This window comes from Empidonax traillii, unplaced genomic scaffold, assembly GCF_003031625.1.
Source record: "Empidonax traillii isolate 1590-97213 ecotype Southwest subspecies unplaced genomic scaffold, ASM303162v1 scaffold8:size5222938, whole genome shotgun sequence".
NCBI classification, from domain to species: domain Eukaryota; kingdom Metazoa; phylum Chordata; class Aves; order Passeriformes; family Tyrannidae; genus Empidonax; species Empidonax traillii.
The window spans coordinates 2,293,793-2,312,219 of record NW_020955201.1 but is presented as its reverse complement, the minus strand read 5'-3'; the positions used below and the strand labels follow the sequence as shown (position 1 = coordinate 2,312,219).

Here is an 18,427-nt window from a genome sequence, read left to right as displayed (position 1 = left end):
AGCTCCCTCAGCCTCTCCTCATAGGACTTGTGCTCAAGTCCCTTCACCAGCCTCGTTGCTCTTCTCTGGACCCGCTCCAGCACCTCAATATCCTTCCTGAACTGAGGGGCCCAGAGCTGAACACAATACTCAAGGTGTGGCCTCACCAACGCAGAGTACAGGGGAAGGATCACTTCCCTGCTCCTGCTGGTCACACTGTTCCAGGATGCCATTGGCCTTCTTGGCCACCTGGGCACACTGCTGGCTCATGTTCAGCCTCCTGTCGATCAGCACCCCCAGGTCCCTTTCTGCCTGGCTGCTCTCCAGCCACTCTGTGCCCAGCCTGTAGCGCTGCAGGGGGTTGTTGTGGCCAAAGTGCAGGACCCGGCACTTGGTCTTGATGAACCTCATCCCACTGGAATCAGCCCAACTCTCCAGCCTATCCAGGTCCCTCTGCAGAGCCCTCCTGCCTTCCAGCAGGTCGACACTCCCCCTCAGCTTGTTGTCACCTGCAAATTTACTAACGGTGGACTCAATCCCCTCATACAGATCATCAATAAAGATATTAAATAGAACTGGGCCCAGCACTGATCCCTGGGGGACACCACCAGTGACCAGCTGCCAACTGGATGCAGCCCCGTTCACCAGCACTCTCTGGGCCCGGCCCTCCAGCCAGTTCCTGACCCAGCACAGAGTGCCCCTGTCCAAGCCATGGGCTGCAGCTTTTCCAGGAATATATTATGGGAGACAGTGTCAAAGGCTTTGCTGAAGTCCAGACAGACACATCCACAGCCGTCCCCTCATCCACCAGGCAGGTCACCTGATCATAAAAGGAGATCAGGTTGGTCAGACAGGACCTGCCCATCCTAAACACACACTGGCTGGCTCTGATCCCTTGTCCATCCTGTAGCTGCTGTGTGATTGCACTCAGGATGATCTGCCCCATAACCTTGCCAGGCACCGAGGTCAGGCTGACAGGTCTGTGGTTTCCCAGGTCCTCCTTCCAGCCCTTTTTGTGGATTGGTGTGACACTTGCCAACTTCCAGTCATCTGGGACCTCCCCAGTGAGCCAGGACTGTTGGTAAATGATGGAGAGTGGCTTGGTGAGCTCTTCTGCCAGCTCCCTCATCACCCTTGGGTGGATCCCATCTGGTCCCATTGAACTTGTGAGGATCCAAGTGGCTCAGCAGGTCTCTGACTGTCTCCTCCTGGAGTACAGGGGGCTATTCAGCTTTTTTTGTCTGTCTACAAGCTCCAGAAGCCAGCTGTCCTCAGGACAACCTGTCTTACTGTTGAAGGCTGAGGTAAAGAAGGTGTTAAATACCTCAGCCTTGTCCTCATCTTTGATAACTCTATCCCCATCCATGTCCAATAAAGAATGGAGGTTTTCCTTGTCCCTCCTTTTGCTATTGATGCATCTATAGAAAGACTTTTTGTTATCCCTAACAGAAGTGGCAAGATCAAGTTCAAGTTTTGCCTTCGTCTCTCTGATTTTCTTTTGGCAAGACCTAACTTTATTCCTGAACTCTTCCTGAGTAGCCAGCCCTTTTTTCCATAATCTTTAGGCTCTCTTTTTTACCCTAATTCCTCCCTGTTCAGTCAGGCTGGCCATCTTCCCCGTTGGCTTGTCTTTGGGCACACTGGGACAGCCTGCCCCTGTGCAGTCAGGACTTCCTTCTTGAAGCACGTCCATCTCTCCTGGACCCCTTTGTTCTCAAGGGTAGTTTCTCAGAGTACCCTCTAAACCAGTTTTCTGAGTAGGCTGAAATCTGCCCTCCAGAAGTCCAGTGTAGAGGTTTTATTGATGGCCCTCCTTGCATCCCTGAGTATTGAAAACTCTATTATTTCGTGGTGACTGTGTCCCTCCAACCACCACATCTCCCAGCAGGCCCTCTCTGTTTGTGAACAGAAGGTCTAGCAGGGTCCCATCTCTTGCAGGCTCATTTACCAGCTGGAGAAGGAAATTATCCTCTATACACTCCAGGAATCTCCTAGACTGTCTCTTCTCCACTGTGTGGAGTTCCTAGCAGATATCCATGGTAGAAAAAGAGAATTAAGACAGAAATCGCATTTCAGTAATTTTTAAGATGGACAAACTTTTAATTCTGGAGAATCATATATTAACATTTTATTTTGCTAAGGACAGGCTGCCTACATCCTGTCTTGTGACATGTTCTTTATATTAAGAATATCAATGTCATGGTATTTCTGAATCTTCAGATGGCTTTATCTGCTTTTAAAAGCTTACTGGGGTCTCTGATCCTTGAGTGGCATTTCAGATACTCTGGGAGTAGGTCCTATAGAGACTCTTGCAAAGAGGTGAACAGATGCATGGTTGCTGTTTTTCAACAGAAGGGAGACTGAAGACTGTAATATTTTGGAAGAAAATTAAATTTTACCTTTTTCTTTTTTTTTTTTTTCCCCTGGTATTTCATCCAGCGTTTGAATTTGGCTGGATGTGATAATTTCTCTTGCTTTAGCAAACAGTAGTTTTAAGAATAACAGCTTTTTGCATGGGTAATTTTCACAGCAGCCAAACTGTTTGTTTATAATCATTCTCAGCATGCTGGATTTTTCCTTAACACAGAGTACAAAAAATTACTGCAAATAAAAGCAAAAGCTGTCTGAGTCTGAATTATGCTTGGGCTAGAAGAGTGTAGACTGAGATGGGACTTTCTGCACTTGGCTAAAGTTTTAGGCTGTTAAACTCGGACTTGTTCAGTGGTTGGTGGAAAGCAAAAGGGTCTTGCCGGATGAGTTCGATGCACCTGCCTGAGACATCTCTCCTGAAGCAGGGCCTCTGATAACCACCTTAGACACCAAGAGCCTGCAAGACTCCTGCTTTTAGGAAGCTAAAGTTAGGTGAAACAAGTCTCCTGTTCCATAAGGCATCTTGACTTCCTTGTGAAACACCTTTCCAGGTGACTTCAGACAAGTTGCTTTAAATTGATAGACACTGAGTTTCTTGTTCTCATGTGCAGAGATTATAATATTTCCCCCCTTATGTCATATTGTTAAGATTGTTTAATTAAATTTTCATAATTTTAGATGGAAGATGCTTTGTAGATGTTTTACTCGATGCATTTTTAAAGTTTTTGGTTTGTATTTACAGAATCCAATTCCTACAAATGCAAGAACAGAAGGAAAGACTCAGTTGATGTTAAGTCAATAACATCTCAAAGTAGTGATGGTAAGAAAGTAAAATGTCAAGAATGATTATATATTGATATATAATATTATAAATATATATATATATTTACAAATAAATAAAGAACATTTGTCCTAGGCAATAAAACTGCAGAAGATGAACCAGACAGATTCATACATGATTAAAGAGAAATTACTCCAGTTTTTTATAACTGCTGCAAAATTTCTTTCTTCCAATTTGCAAAACAATGCCCCAGCATAAGTACCAGCATCACTACAAGATGCATGGCAGTGCAGAGTGCCTTCAAAGAGAAGAGTGGCTGTGCAAAAGGACAGGAGAAGCCTGCTGAAAGAGTGTGTGGTGAAGTGTTAGTGCCACCTCTCTTAGAAAGGTTCAGCTTGTGCTCCTGAACCAGTATTTTTGTTTTATTCTTGTTGAACATGAATGGATTTATTGCTGCTGGTTACTTGAGAGCAGTACTTCTACTCCTGATCCAATTTGTGACTGGTTGGGACAGTCCCAGGTGGGGCAGTGGTGGCAGGGATTATTTTCTGCCCCTCTATGTAGTATGTGAAGGACAGCTTATGGGGAGCAGGAATGGGTTTCATGAGACCAGTTGTATCACCAAAGATGAGGGACATACGCACATACACACTCACCAGAGGAGCCATGTCTGACAGAGATCCACAGCAATCAAAAGAGCAACTGGCAGGTACTGGGCATGAAGCAAAATAGGTACAGCTTCATTCCAAAGTGAAGGATGGATGGAAAATCTGATAGTAAAAGTGAGGGATGCTGCCAAGGAGGTTGACAACAGAGCAAGAAATGAAACAATAAAGTAAGAACTTGCAGGAGGAGAGATACAGAAGTGGGGATACGAGGCTGGATTCTGTTGTGCTGGTCCCCAGCCTTCTGCTCTTTAAATGCTGTCTGTCATCTGATTTATACTCTATGGCTCTCCTGAACGGCAGCTCCAAGTTTACAGACCCGACGGTACTCTTCAGTGGCAAGGATTCACTCAATGACCATAGAAGCTCCTATCACAAAGGTGAGTCCTGAGCACTGCCTTTTCCATACACTCAGAGTCTGGAGTTGCTTTCATAGGGAAGTATGTAGTTCGTGAACATAAAACCAGAGGTTTCCTGCACTTTGTATTTAACAGAATAATATAAATAACTTTTTTTTTATCCTTACTACCTTTTACATCTCATCATTGCAATCCTAGTCATAAAAAAGAAAATGAAAAAGAGGGAAAGTGTGCCCTTGTTAAATGCACTGCTGCTGGCAGGAAGGGGACTCTGTTCTGTTGGGCTGTGTATCTGTAGGAGGATGCGCTTCCTGTCTCACCTTTGCTCTTCCTATTGACAAGATAGCACACAGGGGAAGGAGCACCTGCACCATTTTCTGTCTCCCCCACTTTCCTGCAGTCTTTTCTTCACTATCTGTATTAACACAAACTCTGCTGTTGCAAACCAGCTGCAAAGTCATTTGAAACACACACCAGGGTGCCAAGTATTTCCCACTCTCACTTCTTCCTCTCTCCCCATCTTTTCTTGCTCTCATCAAGTTCTTAGTTCCCAACACTACTGTGACTGTAAGAACTTTTCCTTATCCTCAGTCATACCTGCAGGGAAGCCTGTAGTGCCCCTGCAGCAGCCTCTCATTGCTGGAGAAGACAGCATTGGGGCTTCCTTCCTCAGTCCTGACAGACCAAGAACAGCCCTTGGTGCTGTATCATTGTGTCATTCCCAGATTGTGGCTGAGGCACAAGGTGGGTTTCAAAGAGCCATCCTCTTCTTCTACAGCTGAGCTCTTTCTGCTCTCTGCCCTTTATTTTTTGCATGGAGAAAACTAAGGCTTTACATCCTACATCAGGATATCTGAGTCATATCCAGGAATTTACTTGTTTGGGTTTTCCTCTAGGGATTGAATGATTGCTTCAGAGCAGAACTGGATATGCTGAAGGACTGGGACATTGCTAGTTTTTGGTCCACCCACTTGCAACTATTTCAGATATTTCACACCCTTCTGCTTTCACTTCCCAAGAGTCTTACAGTTAAAAATAGTAGATGGATACCAGGAAATCTGAGCACAAATTTACATTTTCAGAGTTGTATTTTAAGGGTTGGGAGAACTGCATTGCATTTGCTAAATGAGAATTAGCATAATGAAGTCAAGAATAAAGACTATGTAATAAGAAAAAAGTGCCATTCACTTTTCTTTGCCTGCCTCCTTAATCTGCTTTCAGGTCATTAACATAATTAATGCTGCCCAGGAAAACAGCCCCATCACAGTAGCAGAGGCCTTGGACAGAGTTCTGGAAATCCTGCGAACAACAGAGCTTTACTCTCCTCAGCTAGGTACCAAAGATGAAGATCCTCATACAAGTGATCTTGTTGGAGGTCTGATGACTGTGAGTAAAAACAGTAGAGATGAAGTTACTACTATAAGTGTCCTACACCACACTTCAGTGTTCTGCTTTGCTAAAATGTCCTAAGCAATGGAAAGGGGATTCATCACCATTTCACTCTCGGATTTCGACCTCTTTATCAGCAGCAGGCACTAAGATGTAGTAAGATATGGTCACACCTCAGTCCATTGGCTGCATTCATCCTCACATAAAAGTGAACATGGTTGCCACTGGAAACCATATCATCCAGTCTGATTTGTCTCAGGAGATACTGAAGGGGATACCTTTTAGAAACTCTAGAAGCTTAGACGGGATTAGAAGGATTGCTCTACAGCTGGTACAGTGTATGAGTGAGATTGCTTTAAGTCCTGACTGTAACAGCAGCAAGAGACATACTGTCTATATTTCATCATAGATTTACTAATTTTTTAATGTACACTAATTCCTGCCAATATAAAGAAAATGAAAAATAAATTACAGTGGCTAATTTGAATGGTGAGGTCCTGCAGGTGCCAATGAAAGGGTCAAAAAGGGCAATACACTGCATAGTTAATAATATCCTTTCTGGAGATCTCATACTAGCCTTCCTTGGATCCTTTCAAGGATCAAAAAATCTTAAAACAAGGATGGTGCTTATAATGCCACAGTAATAGCAGGGCTTTTATTACTCAGGAATAGTAGCTAAAGACAAAGTGTATGTAGTGTTTTTGCAACTAGTGATGCTAGTGATGCATAGTCTCTCTGCCTAAAACTTATGATAAACTTGTGTTTTTTTCCAGGATGGCTTGAGAAGATTGTCAGGAAATGAGTATGTGTTTTCTAAGAGTAAGCCACCATTTTAAATTTCCTTCGCATGTGTGACTTCCCTTGTCAATGCTGCTGACATAAAGCTTCAGGCTAATTTGCAGTGGGATATGTCTTTGGAAATGGTTGGCTAAATGACTGCAGAACAAGTGCTAGACTGCGTCCATTTTGGAGTTGAAGCAGGTTCAAATAATTAAAATAAGGCATTTCAAGATGTTAGCAAAAAAATGAATTGTCACTCAAAGAAATGTTCACTGATATTTTTGGTTAATGTTCAACCAACATGTAATAAACCTTTCATATTATAGGCATTTACAGACTTTTTCATGTGAGGAAAAAGTTGTTTTTCTTGAAAAAGAGTTGTTTTCTAAATGGAATTCTGCAGGGGGTTGCAGTAGTGTGGGGGGAATAATCCAGAAATGTGCTAATTCCCAAATTCCATTTCAACAGATATGAACCTGAGCCACAGTCACCTTCCAGTGCCAAATACCATCAGTGATGTTCCACTCTGTATTGCACAGCTCCTAGATAACGAGGAAAGCTGGGACTTCAATATTTTTGAGTTGGAGGCTGTTACAAATAAAAGGTACTGGACTCCTTTCCCTGGGTGCCCAGAGAAAGGCTGTTGAGGAGCTGTAGCAGAAAGCACTTTGCTCTGGAAAAACTGAAGCAAGACACAGCAAATCTGTGAGAGCTTTTTTGCTTGACTTACCTCCACTCTGTCCAGGTGACACTGTTTGGCATAGTCTGATGTTGCTACATGCTAGGCGTCCTGCAGATGCCCCTTTTTCCTGCTCATGTGCAAATGGTCATGCTGGAAAAAGCAAGCCTCTTCCCTCCCTCATCCTATGATTTGGGAAGGTCTGAGGCAACCGTGGCTTTTGATTATAGGGATGAAAAAATGGAATGGAGGATAAACCAGTGATAGGACCAAGAAACTCAGATTTTAAAGTTTATAATGAAAACAGACATCAGTACTTTTGAGGTCATGCAGACTGCAAAAATAACCATGCCATCCACAGAGAAAAGTGATTTTCATTCCAAGACACAAAGAATCAGAGACTATCCAGTCTTTTGTACTCTCTTTGCAGAAAATGGCCATTTTAGGAACGTGCCTGGGTATAATCTGCAGATGCTGGGTTTTGATTACGCCTTTCTCAGGTCAAAGGCTCTGCAGATCAGCTTGTATGAGAAACATGACTGACAGACTCTCTCACAGGCAGTGCAGTGTAAATGACAACCCAGAGTGGATCTGGATTTAAGAACCAAAAATATTAGAATATTTACTGTTTCACACATGGGCTCTGCATCATTACACACAAACACACACAGCAGTTTACATTTGATATTCCATCTTTTTTTGTCTTACGGTTTCTTAATCTTTGGGAATGTGTCCATGTTGTGTTCAAAGACTGCTTTTCCTCCTCAGGAAAAAAAATGTATTTTTGTTTGATTGACAGATACTAAAACCACAAAAGACCTGGGCTTTTAAGGTATTTTTTCTGAAGCCACAGGAACTGTTCAAACTAATGGAACTGCACCATTTCCACAAAACATATTAAAATAACCTCTGAAAGGATAGTAGATACAATAATTTGTAACCTTGCCCAGGCTTTTGAGAGGCTGTAGATGTGCAATTTAAAACTGTTTAACATTCCCCACCCCTTTTAAGGTCTTACTGTTTTCTTCATCAAATACATTGCTTTTAGAACATCACAAGTTCCTGTTTTACAAGTACTTTTTTCTTCTATTGTTTTTCAGGCCATTAGTGTACTTGGGCTTAAAAGTTTTTGCCCGGTTTGGGGTCTCCGAGTTTTTAAACTGCTCAGAAGTAACGCTGAGGGCATGGCTGCAGGTCATTGAGGCCAACTACCATTCCTCCAACTCCTACCACAACTCCACACACGCGGCAGATGTCCTGCATGCTACTGCCTTCTTTCTTGGCAAGGAGAGAGTTAAGGTAGAACCCTCACCTAGGAGTCCTTTGGGCTAGGATTTCAGTGTGTTTACCATTTTATGTGTGTCATCCAAAAGTCACATGTCTAAATAATGGTCCTGGCTTCATAAACTCTCTCTGCCCTTTAACTCTTCCTGTGAAGCCAGCAAGCCCATACAGTTTCTCTGACGTCTGTTTATACAAATTTACATTTTTAAGTAGAAATAATAGGGTTGGGAAGGGAACCTGTCTCCTTTCTCTCTCTTGGTTAGTAACAGCTCTTAATATTAAGTTTTGCAAAAGCTTTGGAGAGGGAGGTGTGAGCTTTTCTCCCTGGTACCCAGTGACAGGATGAGTGGGAATGGTTCAAAGCTGTGCCAGGGGAGGTTCCGACTGGACATTAGGAAGTATTTCTTTACTGAGTGGTCACACACTGGAACAGGCTTCATAGAAAGGTGGTTGATGCCCTGAGCCTGTCAGTGTTTAAGAGGCATTTGGGCAACAACATGCTTTAACTTTTGGTCAGCCCTGAAGTGATCAGGCAGTTGGGCTAATGATCACTGTAAGTCACTTCCAACTGAAAGAGTTTGTCCTACCGTATTCAAAGATAAAAGGTGTGTAGAAGCAGAGACAGTACAGATGCATTCACTCAAGCATACAGAGAGAGAATCTCTAGATGATCTATCCTTTAGAGAATATTATGCAAAGATATTGCTTAGGTGACAGCACAGTAAAAAGCTTCTTTAAAGAAATGAGTATATAGGTAGAGGTGGGAGTGAGAGCTTTGTAGTAGCTAATCTGTAGGCACAGTGAGTGGAAAATTGCAAGATTAGCTACTACAAAGCTCTCACTCCCTCCTTGCAAGGAAGTAGGATAATTACACTGAAGCTTATGTTTGCATAATTGAGAGTACCTAGAAATGATCATAAAATATTTACTGTAATTTTTGTGCCACATAATAATTTTTTTCTCTTCCTGTAGGGAAGTCTGGACCATTTAGATGAGGTAGCTGCATTAATAGCTGCCACCATTCATGATGTAGACCACCCTGGACGGACCAACTCTTTCCTGTGCAATGCAGGCAGTGAATTAGCTGTCCTTTACAATGATACAGCCGTATTAGAGAGTCATCACACAGCACTGGCATTTCAGCTTACAACTAAAGACAGCAAATGCAACATTTTCAAGAATATCGACAGGTGTGTCTTCTGGAGGAGTGCCCATGTGTGGACCGCTTGTTTAGCAGTTTTAGTTTGGGGCAGATTGAGAGCCTACCTTCTAAAACAAGCATATATAGTTTAAATACAGATATTAATATTTAACTTCTTCCAGAATGCTATGTAGAAATTATTTTTTAAAAAGGTTTTCATTTCCCCCTTCACCATCCCCATCTTACAATTCGTAATTTTTGGAAGCTTTTAGAGATTTTCAATAATCTTTTATGGATTACATTAACATGGTCCAATTGACAACCTCAAGACTGCATCCTGGCCCACGGCCTTTTGGTTGCAGGATATATACCTTTTGTGGTATATTGTTCCACCCTAGCAGCTAGATGCTGCATGCTGTGTCTGCACAAGGTCCCATGCTTCCAAGCACTACTGCATTCACATGGGGCAGAGTGGGTAGTGGCAGATCGACATGAAGCTCTGGGAGATCTGAAGGCTCCCTGTGGCGTGCTGTAGCCTGGGAGTTCCATTGCATAAGCCCGGCTTTTGCAGGGACAAGTTGAGAAAGAGATCTGAAAGCCTGACACCAAACAGTGTTGCTTCTGAAAAACCTGAGCTTTGAGTTCCAAGCTAACATATAGTCAGATGGATGTGTTGGTGCCATTCCTGGACAACTTGTCTTAGTGTTACAGTATTATGCAGCAGAGTTGTAATTTTTTATTAACCTCAGGGAATTGATTTTCATTAGACAAAAGTAATAGAGCTGGAGGAACCCAGAGAGGCACAATCTAGTCTATTCCTCCATCCCTAGACTGCTCCTAACTCTAAAGGTTCCAGCTCACATGGTGAGCCCTTGAGCAGCATTTTGCAGCACTCTCTAGGCAGGTATGAGGAAAGGACAGAGCTCTGTCTGGCAGGCTTGTGAGCAGGAACTCTTTTTCTTTCCTAGAAATCGCTACCGGACATTGCGCCAGGCCATTATTGATATGGTTTTGGCAACAGAGATGACGAAGCACTTTGAGCATGTGAACAAATTTGTGAACAGTATCAACAAGCCTATGGCATCTGAGGAGACCAGCCCACACGTAAGTGCCTGGGGGACTTCACACCCTCAGGCATTTCAGTTAGGTTCTTCCAAGACAACTTTAGGTACCATTTTCATTCACCTTGATTAATTTGCATTGTGGTGATGCCCAGATAACACAATTAAATTTGTGATCTCACACATCAAAGCGTGAAAAAATACTTTCATTTTCTTGTTTTCTATGTCTGGCTCTGCCCTTAGCTCATTTAAACATTTCATTTATAAGACTTGTCTTCAAAGCCATCTTGTATTCAGAAAATATGCAGGTGGGTGTTGTTTTACATTGAAAATTCTGTGCATGGAGCAAGGTTGGCATTTGTGCCTATGGTCCTGCCTCCAAACAGTGGGATTTGCCCGAGCCTAGGGTTGTAACTGAGGAACCTACCTTGATGGGTTTGGATCTGTGTAATCTGGAGCCTTCAAGTCTTGAGGAATACCTTCCTGAGACCTGTCAACTCCTGTTTGTACCAAGAGATGTCCAGGCCTTTATTCCTATGAGTTATACACCCTAATGCTCCAGCCAGGGTTTGTTTCATGAGCTGCCTCTGAGTTTCCCATGCCCCTCTTACCTTCTCTTGTTGCCTTTCAAGGCTGAGCATTCAGGGCCTGACAGGGTTCTCCACAGCAGTGTTACCTGAGGAAAGACTACCTTAGCCCCCCTTAGTGAAAACAGTGCTTTGCTGGAAACACTGAAAAAAAAATCAGGCAAAATTGAAGGTCAACAATACTAAAAATAAATAGAAGTTGCATCTAGTAATATCTGTAACTGGACTTTTTGCACTGTAGGGTGTCATGGGTACAGAAATCAGTCGGGACTGGTGGGGTTTATGACTTTAGAAACAGCATTATGTCAGTTGAACTGAACTACTTTGAGGAACTGCTGAGCTCCATTCTTCCCAACAGTGTGAGCTGGAAATCACAGCTTACCGCACAATAAAAGTGGAGCACAGAACCACTTGTACTACAGAATGTAGTATTAGGTTGTTCTTTACTGTTAACAGTGGCTCTTTTTTTTTTTTTTTGTCTTGAACAGCAGTTAAGGTGCAGGGTTAATTTGGCAGCTCTTTGCTGCACTATCTATGTTGAAAAAGAATTAACTGCTAAACATAAAGTTAGAAGATGAATGCCTGATCTGGCAAAAGTCACTGCAAAATATCTCTCCATAAACCACAGTGACAATAATTTAGTTGCCAAGGTAAAAAGTACTTATGTAAAGTTTTTGACTCACGAGTTAAATTTAGCAGTGAAGGGAGGCCATAATCACACAAATATATTATTTTGAGAACAGCATTAATGCCATGATGAGCTGAGGTATAGGCTTTTTATTACTCCACAAGAAACATAATATACGTGTGCCTTTTGTAAACTGTTCAAGACTCAGAATATGATGCCTTGTAACAACTACCTTGTCACCTCCACCTGCTCTCCAGAGCAGTCAGTAAGCAGTCTGATATTTTACTGTCTAGCAAATAGAGACTTTCTGCAGTCAGTCTGCTGCCCCTATGTTTTCTTACTGTTAATCTCATAGATTACCTAAGAATGCACCCCTTCTCATAACTAAAACCAGAGGTGATTCCAGGCTGAGGGTTCAAAGTCTGGCATAAAGAAGGCAGTTTATACGTAAATATGCTGGAACTGAATGTTAGAGATCTGCTTTTCTGCATATAAAAGTAACAGCAAGTCATGCAAGTCAGTTCAGCCCCCTGTGCCTGCCTCAGTTTTCTCATTTAGGAATGAAAATCTAACTCCAGAAACTCCCTTAAGTGAAGCAGTCCCCTAAAATCATCATCCTCAGATTTAAACACTTAGCACTGAGGATCATTTATGAGCTAGAAGTTGGTGGATGCATCCCCTGTCATAGTCCTCTTCCAACTGGACAAGGCTGGGATGCAGAGAAAGTAACTTCCTACCTGATAAAGAGCCTATAGTTCTTTATTTTACAAACTTAGCTATTAATTCTCAGAATCTTCACAACTGTAATATGTATTGGGGTTACAATTAGTTACTTAGCAAGGCTGCAGTTCTTAGATATCACTTTCTCCTCCAAATTCCTGGTGCTCTGCATGACATTAGAAGGTGGCAGATGCAGAGAGCTGATAACAACGCCCTCACTCCTGCCAGCAGGGATGTGGCCCCTGGTCACTGTAATCATCTCTCCTTTACAGAGCGAAGGCAGCGACACTGACTGTACAGCCAATATAAAGAATTTTCCAGACAACCAGACACTGATCAAGCGCATGATGATTAAATGTGCAGATGTAGCAAATCCATGTCGCCCTCTAGAGCTGTGTATCGAATGGGCCGGGAGGATTTCAGAGGAGTATTTTGCACAGGTACGTATACTTTAATGATTTGACCATTATATTACGTAAGAAAATGCACACGAGCTGCTCTGCTGTTCCACACAGGGTCTGCCTGGTGTCACCAGAGTCCTGACGTGTTTTTTTTGTTCCCAGCCAGAACTGGCCCATCAGTTTTGTGCAGAAGAATTCATGACAGGCAGTTAGATAGTTTGCTCATCATAAAGCTTCTTGTACAGAATGGTGAAAAGGAAGTTTTACATTTTCAACTTTCTTCATCTGGCCAAAACAAAATTATTTGAATAGTCTTAGTCAATTTAATTGGCTGAAATTCAAGACTGTCACCATTCTAGCTTCTAGTCCCAGTGAAGGAAGCATGAAGATCCATGCCTGACGCAGCCCTCAGCTGAACCACTGGGATGGCCCTTTCTCTTCTAAGGTAGAACCTGAACTATTGTCAGCATAGGCAGATGAGCAGTGGAGGCACGTGGCCAATGTAAATACTTATGGCATGGGATCTCTCCAGACAGAACTGAAAGCTCAACTTCACTTCTTCACACTCACTTTTTCTGATAGATATGTATGTAGCAGCTTCCTGAAAGTGAAATACGCTTCCAGTTTTTATTTGAATAACCGATAAGAATCTTAGCCCTTTTTTGCCACTAATGGTACAGAAATCAGCAGCTATGAGTTGAGAGACAGAAAAGTGGGCATGCCTACCATCCAAATTCAGATCATACATCTGATAGTTATTACTAAAAGAAAATTGTAACAAGTACTTAGGACATGTCTGAATTTCATTTTAATCACAGTGAATCAATTCTGTCATGTCCTAAGTAAGATCAAGGATCACTTAGGCTGTATCTCCCTAGCAGTCAAGGTATCATGAGCTAGCTTTAAACTGCCCAGCTTAGGCACTAGCCTACATGCAGCAATATGAGGTGCTGACAACTGTTCTGCTGTTCATTCACCTCATCTGCTAATTTTGAGGACTGCTCTGCTGCTCATTCCAGCATAGGTGCCGCCTGTACTCCTTAAAATGGGACTTTTTTTGGTTTGTAATTCAGTTCTAAGAAACAGCTGAGGTGATTTGATCCTCCACCATACTGAGTGCAACAAAACCAGCCCTGTAGATGCACAGTTAAAGGACATACCTTTCCTTCCACTCATCTTATAACTTAATACCAGCAGAGAAGGTAGCCTCAGCAACACCCTCTTCTTACTTAAAAGACAAATGGTTTGAAACAGCCACTAGAGATGTAGAAAAATGGAGTCCACTGGTAAAGGACTCTGCAACCTCATTTTCCATTTTTCAGCTGGTGTACCCTGATCACCTGATAAGAGCATTCTGTCTTGCTGGAGCTAAGTGCAATCACAGAACTACAAAAATAACAGTACTTGTGAAAGGGAAGGGATGTTGATTTCAATCCCTGTTCCAGATGAAATAACACACATGAAATTGAGGCAGTTCAGCTCAGGGGGTCTAAGGTTTGTGTTAAATCTCCTACAGCTTTGCTACTCCAGCATGAAAGTCAGCAAAGTTTTAGTGGCTAATTAGAGTTTTGTCTTCTTAGACTGATGAAGAGAAGAGACAGGGTCTGCCTGTTGTAATGCCAGTATTTGACAGAAACACCTGCAGCATCCCCAAGTCTCAGATTTCCTTCATTGATTATTTTATAACAGATATGTTTGATGCGTGGGATGGTAAGTACTTCTGCTTACTTTTTCTTCCTTGGTCTGAAGCAGATATTCCTATAGACTGACTCATCTCAAGCTGGCCTTGAGTCCACTTTTTTGAGGGTCAGTACCTGTATAGAAGCAGTACAGCACAGGATATTGTGCAGTGATACTGCTGAAGCCCGTTTCACTGCAAACAACACACTTTTATAAAAGTTGAGCTCTTACCAGGTAATCTAGGTAGAGGAAGAGTAATGGCTAAAAATAAGCTTTTTCTCATCTACATTTTTTTCCTTAAACAATGTTTTTCTTCTGAGTAGCAGAAACTAAGACCAATGTGGCTGCATGTTAGCATAATTTAATAAAGTCAGCCTGCATTAAGAAAGAGATTTTCTTGAAAGAGAACACAGTATAAAAAACTTTCCCCTTTTAATATTAGTTTAAGGAGCTGAACAAACAAAAAAAATAGGCGAATGCCAATTTCAGATGAGGTTGGCTGTTCTTCTGCCCATTCTGTATACACAGTACAACTGTTTCTCCTGTTTTTTCAGCATTTGCACATCTGCCTGTTTTGATGCAACACCTGGCTAATAACTATAAGCACTGGAAAACACTGGATGATTTAAAGTGCAAGAGTCTCAGGCTTCCATCAGAAAACAACAACTGATACAAAATCCAAAAAAAAAGACCACTTGCTCTGCCAGTTTCACTGTGAATTACTTACGGACTCTTGGCTACAAAGGGGATGATATTACCTTTCCAGTGAAATTAAAACTACATAACAAGATGGAAATATTTTACTCATAATTTTTAAGCTTCTCTGAATTCTACAGAAAAATGTTTTTCAATGAGGCTATATAATCCATAGATGACTAAGTGCTCTTTGGAAATAATATTTTGTGGCAGAAAATGTACTTCTGTAACTAATTTCTAATACTGAATATGCACTTATTGAGTCTTGTAGATGATATACTTGTACTCACACTTCACACAACTCTTTCTCTGACAGAAGGGCAATGTAGTTACCAGGACAGTGAGACCAGCCTTACAAATAAGCATAAAAATTTCCCACTTATCTTGTATAAATTTGTTCCAATTCTATCAATGTTCTTCAGCTCTCTGGACCATACTTCTAAAAGAATATGCACAGTAGAACAACTAAACCTCAATAAAATGGATATAGTAAAAGACCCAAACCTGGCACCTTTTAAAACAACCTTCTTATTATAGAGACTCTCTCTGAGCACCACCTGTTCTTTCTTTTCCATATAAAATCTTCGTAGGAGTCAACGTCCCCTAAAACTGATCATATAATGAAGGAAAATAAGCATGTTCTGTATAGCTGGTGCCATCCACATGGTTCTCTGCCATCTTACAGATATTATCATGCAAGATTTCACCATATTTTACACGAAAACTATTGTGGCATTTGATCACCTTACTTTTTTTATAAAGTGGAGTTTGTACGCATGGTCATCACTTTTATTAAACTGATCTAAATTTTATGATATGTTCATATATTGTGCTATTTACTTCTAGGATGAACCTGTTGCTTTTTAAAAAAATTTCCAGGTTATAATTTATAACAGCATTATAATTTTTACTGCTTTATCCTTCTAATAAAATGTTGGTTTGTTTTGCGATGTAAAAAGTACTTCAAAATATGTAAATAAGTTAGAAATCAAACATAGTTTTTCATTAGTTTTAAGATATGAAATTTATGCTAAGGCTTTCAAAGCACAAATGCATAGTTTTGTACATCTCATTTTAATCACATGCAGAACATGAGCTCAAATTTTAGACTATTCTCCGATTATCCAGTTAATAAATACTAGCAGAACTGCTGATTTTTAACACTGTGCACTCCAGGCTTCAGGCTAGACTGTCAAAGCTGTGGCTGCAGTTGAAGAAGCAGTCCACTTCCCCTACACTGTATCAAGAATCAAACTGCGAAAAGGAAAAGAAACAAACAAACAAACAAAAAGCAAACAGCATTCAGACTGCTGTGGTAACACAGCAATAATGCTGTTTACTGCAGGTAGCTTACATAATGTGCCAACCTTTTTTGTATGTTTTGTACCAAGTTCTGAAACAAAAGGAAACATTCATAAAATGTATTTGCAGAGAAATGTATATAAGCTATATTTTTGTTAGAATTGTAACAGATCCTTACTTTTGTCATAGCTAAGGCAGGTTGCTGTGCATTAAAATGCTGCATTGTGTATACTTGAAGAACTGTGTTTCTGGTGAAGTGTGTTTCTTCATTCTTTCCTATTATCTATGGCAACATTCTTCAATGGATTTTTATTCTTATTAGTTGAACCTCTGTTTTCTAATACTGTAAACTGTTTGCTTTTTCCATTCCTTTATTTAGAACTAGTGCTCTTGGTGGTTGTACCTTAACTATTCTGATAACTGAATGCTCACTGCAGCTTGCATTAGAGAAAAGAATTTCCCATAATTCAAAGCTTTGTTAATTTAATTTGTTAAATACAGCAACACTGTAAGACCACATCCATGTAAAACATTTCAATTCATAATTTTGTCACACTTCTGTCACAAGGAAAAAAATGTGAACAGTGGAAGGAATCTAAAAAATAAAGTTCAACTTGTGAACAAGAAATGAGGACAAGATGTTAATGTGTAATCAATATATTTGTTGCAAGATCACGTGTTTCTTCCTACAGTCAGACTAAGTAAAAAAAGAGCAATCTCTGGGGAGATAGGTCCTCTTTAGGAGCAAAATAAATCAGCACAGATTAATTGTCATCTGCCAGTTGCGTGAGATCTCCTAGACTAGTCCAGTGACTAAGAGCTGCTTGTTTCATGCTATTGTCAGTGCAGAGATGTGTAAAACAGTCACTTCAGAGTTGTAAAAGTATTAGGAGTACGTCTGATAAAGATATTTGCTTTTATGGTGTGAACATACAGAATTCTGTGTTACCGCAAGGTGCAAAAAAAACTTAAAAGGACATAAGTAAGAATTAAAAATTCTCATATGGTCACCATAATTCTTCTCACTGCACCTCCCAACAGCAAGTGACAAATTCTCATTTAACAGATGAATGGGATAATATACTCTTACTATGTTCACTGTTATGCGCGAAATTCATTTGTAAAACAAAGAACTCAATTTAATACTTTCAATTCAACCATCTTTAAAGGAAGAGACCCTTGGGAGATCTATTGCACTGGAGTGTATCTGAGAACAATGGCACTTTTGATAGATATAAATATTTATACATGCATGTATGACTATTTAAGGATGAATTACATCCCTGTAAATTGCACACAGAGTTTTGTGACTAGAAGTGTTTAGTTAAATATGTCTGTTTTTCTACCAGGTATTCACTTAAAGCAGTCACATAAAAAGGAAATAGTTGTTCTCATGGTATAAGAAGAGATAACAAAAATATGAGATTTCTTCTCTCTATCTATAACTGATGATAGCAGTATTCTCTCCAAATAATCTAATTTTTATAAGCTTTCACTCTAAAGGTTTAGTAACAATGTGTAAACACCCTTTATAAACAACTAAACAGTTGTCAATTGAAACAAGGAAAAGAGCCAAAGAAAAACTTCATCTCCCCAGCTTGAGCTGGGGAAGCCAAAAATGCAACACTTGCTGATGAAGACAAGCTGAAATGATGCAGACTTAACATGCATTTCTCTGTCCAGTTTAATACCATAAACCCAGAAGTATGTTATCCTCAGATGTAATCCAAATGCCTTTCCTAGGCTGGTCAAAAGAAAAGCCAAGCTGAGCAAAGAACATGGAGCTCAAGTTTTAACACTGATTTAACCTTCCTGAATTGAGAGAAGAAGGTAGTTTACAATTTCTCCACGTGTTTTGTAGTTTTGAAATAAGTTATTTTGAACTCTCTAATCAAAATAAGAAAACCTATACAAGTTGACTAAGG

At 40.8% G+C, this 18,427-nt stretch overlaps 1 protein-coding gene across 4 annotated transcripts in view; it reads left to right on the top strand.

Moving 5' to 3' along the window:
* PDE8B (phosphodiesterase 8B) overlaps window positions 1-15,243 on the top strand; it is a 75,059-nt gene extending 59,816 nt beyond the window's left edge. For 2 of the 4 annotated variants that reach the window (XM_027882709.1, XM_027882694.1), the window contains exons 12-22: window positions 3,092-3,169; window positions 4,099-4,175; window positions 5,376-5,540; window positions 6,317-6,362; window positions 6,792-6,927; window positions 8,103-8,301; window positions 9,259-9,476; window positions 10,396-10,531; window positions 12,696-12,863; window positions 14,405-14,534; window positions 15,059-15,243. In XM_027882709.1, coding sequence (XP_027738510.1) covers window positions 3,092-3,169; window positions 4,099-4,175; window positions 5,376-5,540; window positions 6,317-6,362; window positions 6,792-6,927; window positions 8,103-8,301; window positions 9,259-9,476; window positions 10,396-10,531; window positions 12,696-12,863; window positions 14,405-14,534; window positions 15,059-15,174 — 1,469 coding nt within the window. In that variant the 3' untranslated portion in view covers window positions 15,175-15,243. Of the gene's footprint in view, window positions 1-3,091; window positions 3,170-4,095; window positions 4,176-5,375; window positions 5,541-6,316; window positions 6,363-6,791; window positions 6,928-8,102; window positions 8,302-9,258; window positions 9,477-10,395; window positions 10,532-12,695; window positions 12,864-14,404; window positions 14,535-15,058 lie in introns of all 4 variants that reach the window. The other 2 variants (XM_027882700.1, XM_027882686.1) reach the window with 1 other exon arrangement.
* Window positions 15,244-18,427: the final 3,184 nt, after the last annotated feature.